This window comes from Tilletiopsis washingtonensis (assembly GCF_003144115.1).
Source record: "Tilletiopsis washingtonensis strain MCA 4186 unplaced genomic scaffold FA09scaffold_30, whole genome shotgun sequence".
NCBI classification, from domain to species: Eukaryota; Fungi; Basidiomycota; class Exobasidiomycetes; order Entylomatales; genus Tilletiopsis; species Tilletiopsis washingtonensis.
In genome coordinates this window covers 84,131-86,509 of record NW_020312027.1, presented here as the reverse complement: position 1 = coordinate 86,509, position 2,379 = coordinate 84,131, and the positions used below count along the sequence as shown (strand labels likewise).

Sequence of the window (2,379 nt, the reverse complement as noted above, 5' to 3'; positions counted from 1 at the left end):
GGGGGGGGGGCGGGGCAGCAAAGCATCGGTGCAAAGAGTCAAGCGGCCCGGTGAGTCGCTACAGAGCTCGCCACAGCAAGTCGGCACTACTCTGGCCTGCAGCGCTTGTCACTTCCTCTCTGCAGCCACGCCCGCCTTTTGCGTTGCCCGCCTACTGCTTGCCGCCCGCGCTTGCGCTCCGCCTCTGGCCATTGGCGCTGCAGCCTGCGCTGCTCAAATCTGTCGCGCGGCCATGCAGGGGGAGAAGAAAAGGAAGCGGGGCAGAGAAGGAGGAAAGAGCGGCGTTCCTTGGTGAGTGCGCCTGCGCTCGAGACGGGGGATGTACGGTTCCTGCCGTCTTGCTGCCGCGGACGGGCGTCTTTTCTCCAACGCGGCCAAGAGAGAGTCACCCGATGCAGCTCCGAGAAGAGCAGCTTCCATGCCTCAGCGGCCTGCAGCAGGCGTGCGCTGTGCCCCTGGCGCGCATTGGCGATGCCGTGACCCCGCTTCTGCTGCGCAGTTGCCCACGCAGTGCGCTGCGCAGGAGCCAACAATGATAGCCCCATGGCCCGGCGATGCGCCAGGCTCGCCGCCGCTGCATTGCAGTTGCATGTACACGCCAGTCAGTGGGCTGCCGCCCTGGCCGCGAATGTCAAGCCTGGTGGGGCGCCAGCTTGGACAGCGGCCTCCCTGCTTGGCGGGCGGACTCGGCGCCGCTCGAGGCGTGCAGAGTTGGGCACGTCTGTGTTGCGGGGCGCCGCGCAAAAGTTCTTGGTGAGTGCGTGCGACGGGCAGCGACAAAGATACGGCAAGAGCGGGGGATGCAGCACGCCTTCGGCGCTTGCCATTGCAATGAATGGATCCTGCGTGAAAGCATCTTGCCCTCCCTGCGTGTGCGCGACAATATCATGACGCCACACAGCGCCGCACAGAGGGTAGCGAGCGGCGTGCAGTGGCAAGCAGCGCAACACGTGCGGCTGCCGAGGTGGGCCTACAGTGGCCTGGGGCGGCAAAGCGGCTCCGTCGGTAGCGCTGATTGGTGCCGGCTTCGTGCAGAGGAGCTGGGGAGGCCGCAGACCCGGCAAGCGAAAGCCACGCCTGGCATGTGCTGCTTGTCCTCACCGCTCGCCTCTCTGCATGCTGGCAAGCGAGCCGCAGGCCTGCGCGCAAGGGCTACTCGCTGTCCCAGCGCACCGCTGCCCGACGATGCCGAGGGACCGCGCCTTTGCCGTCTTTGGCAGCGCCGGGGTCGCACCAGCGAGCGGCTCGCACGCCGCATGGCCCGCCTTTGCTGCCTCCCGCGGGGCGCTGCGGCCGGCGGCGCGCCCGTCACAGGTCTGCCTCCCCCCCTCCCCCTTCGCCCGCACATGGCCGTCCAACATGCTTATGGGCCCGGCGTCTCCGCCCACCGCAGCACCTCAGCCTGCAGAGGGCAAGAAATACGGCTGGCAGGGCGGCCTGGCGCGGCGCGCGCTGTGTCCGCCTTGTAGGGCGCTGCAGTTTGTCTTCCTGCCACGACCTGCCCAGAGGTTGACGTGCTCGGCAGGCGGCCGGAGGTGAACGCCGATACCGCAGCAGCGTCACGCCCCGCTGGCTCTTCACCACCTTCACTGCCGCCCGCCGCAGTTGCCTGCTTTCCATACACTCAGCCGCAACGGTTGGTTGTGCTCTGTCCACGTCGAGGCGCAGCTCCTCTGCGCCTCCTCGCTGCGCCGCTGCCCGTCACGCTCGCCGTCCTGTGCTGAGGCACCGTCTCTCTCGCACCTCTACTGCGCCCTCGCGTATCTGTCAGCCGCGTGCTCCGCCTTCTGCCACGTCGAGCGGCTTGCTGCGGCTCTGCTCTGCTCTGCCGCCCGGTGCGCCAGGCATCAGACGGTGTGGGAGATTGAAGAATTGTCACGCATGCGGAGAGACACGCGTGTCGTCTCCGCTCGATGCAGCAGGGATCGCATTTGCGTCGCGTTGCACTGCGGCGTGGGTGACGGCGGCGCACAGAGACGTTCTGACCCTCTGCCTTGCACCACCACCGCCATACCCAAGCCGCCCTCTGGTGCTCCTCTCCCGCTCGATCATATCGCCCCTGCGCTGAGCCACCTCTGCGTTGCGGCGCGCCGGGCCGCCATCACTGCGCTCTCGCAACTTTGCCTCACGCATCTGCCGCGCCTCGCACAACCGCACGTTTGCCACGCTAGGTGCTCGGCTGAGCCCTCCAATCTGGGCTGCGCTACGCCCGGCAGAACGCTGGGCGCTCTGCTCAACGGGCGCGCTACGCCGCGCTGCTGTCCGCAACGCTGGCCCTCGCCGGGCTCTGCACTGCGCAACTGGAAGGTCAGGGGTCCGCCAATGCGGCGAGAGAGAGCTGTGCGCCGGTGCGGACTGTGTGCTGCGCAAGAGGGGGGG

At 68.0% G+C, this 2,379-nt stretch overlaps 1 protein-coding gene across 1 annotated transcript; it reads left to right on the top strand.

The window, feature by feature from the left end:
* Positions 1-1,635, top strand: FA09DRAFT_195882 (hypothetical protein). The gene is made up of 2 exons (XM_025739412.1): positions 1-753; positions 1,402-1,635. The coding sequence occupies exons 1-2, from the start codon at positions 320-322 to the stop codon at positions 1,511-1,513; spliced, it is 546 nt and encodes a 181-aa protein (XP_025594794.1). The 5' UTR covers positions 1-319; the 3' UTR covers positions 1,514-1,635.
* Positions 1,636-2,379: the final 744 nt, after the last annotated feature.

Bases quoted from the DNA above. Each gene is read 5' to 3' on its own strand.
- FA09DRAFT_195882 (XM_025739412.1), top strand. From the start codon at position 320: ATGTACGGTTCCTGCCGTCTTGCTGCCGCGGACGGGCGTCTTTTCTCC. The intron at 754-1,401 runs GTGAGTGCGTGC...GCAGCACCTCAG, and splicing joins GCGCCGCGCAAAAGTTCTTG to CCTGCAGAGGGCAAGAAATA.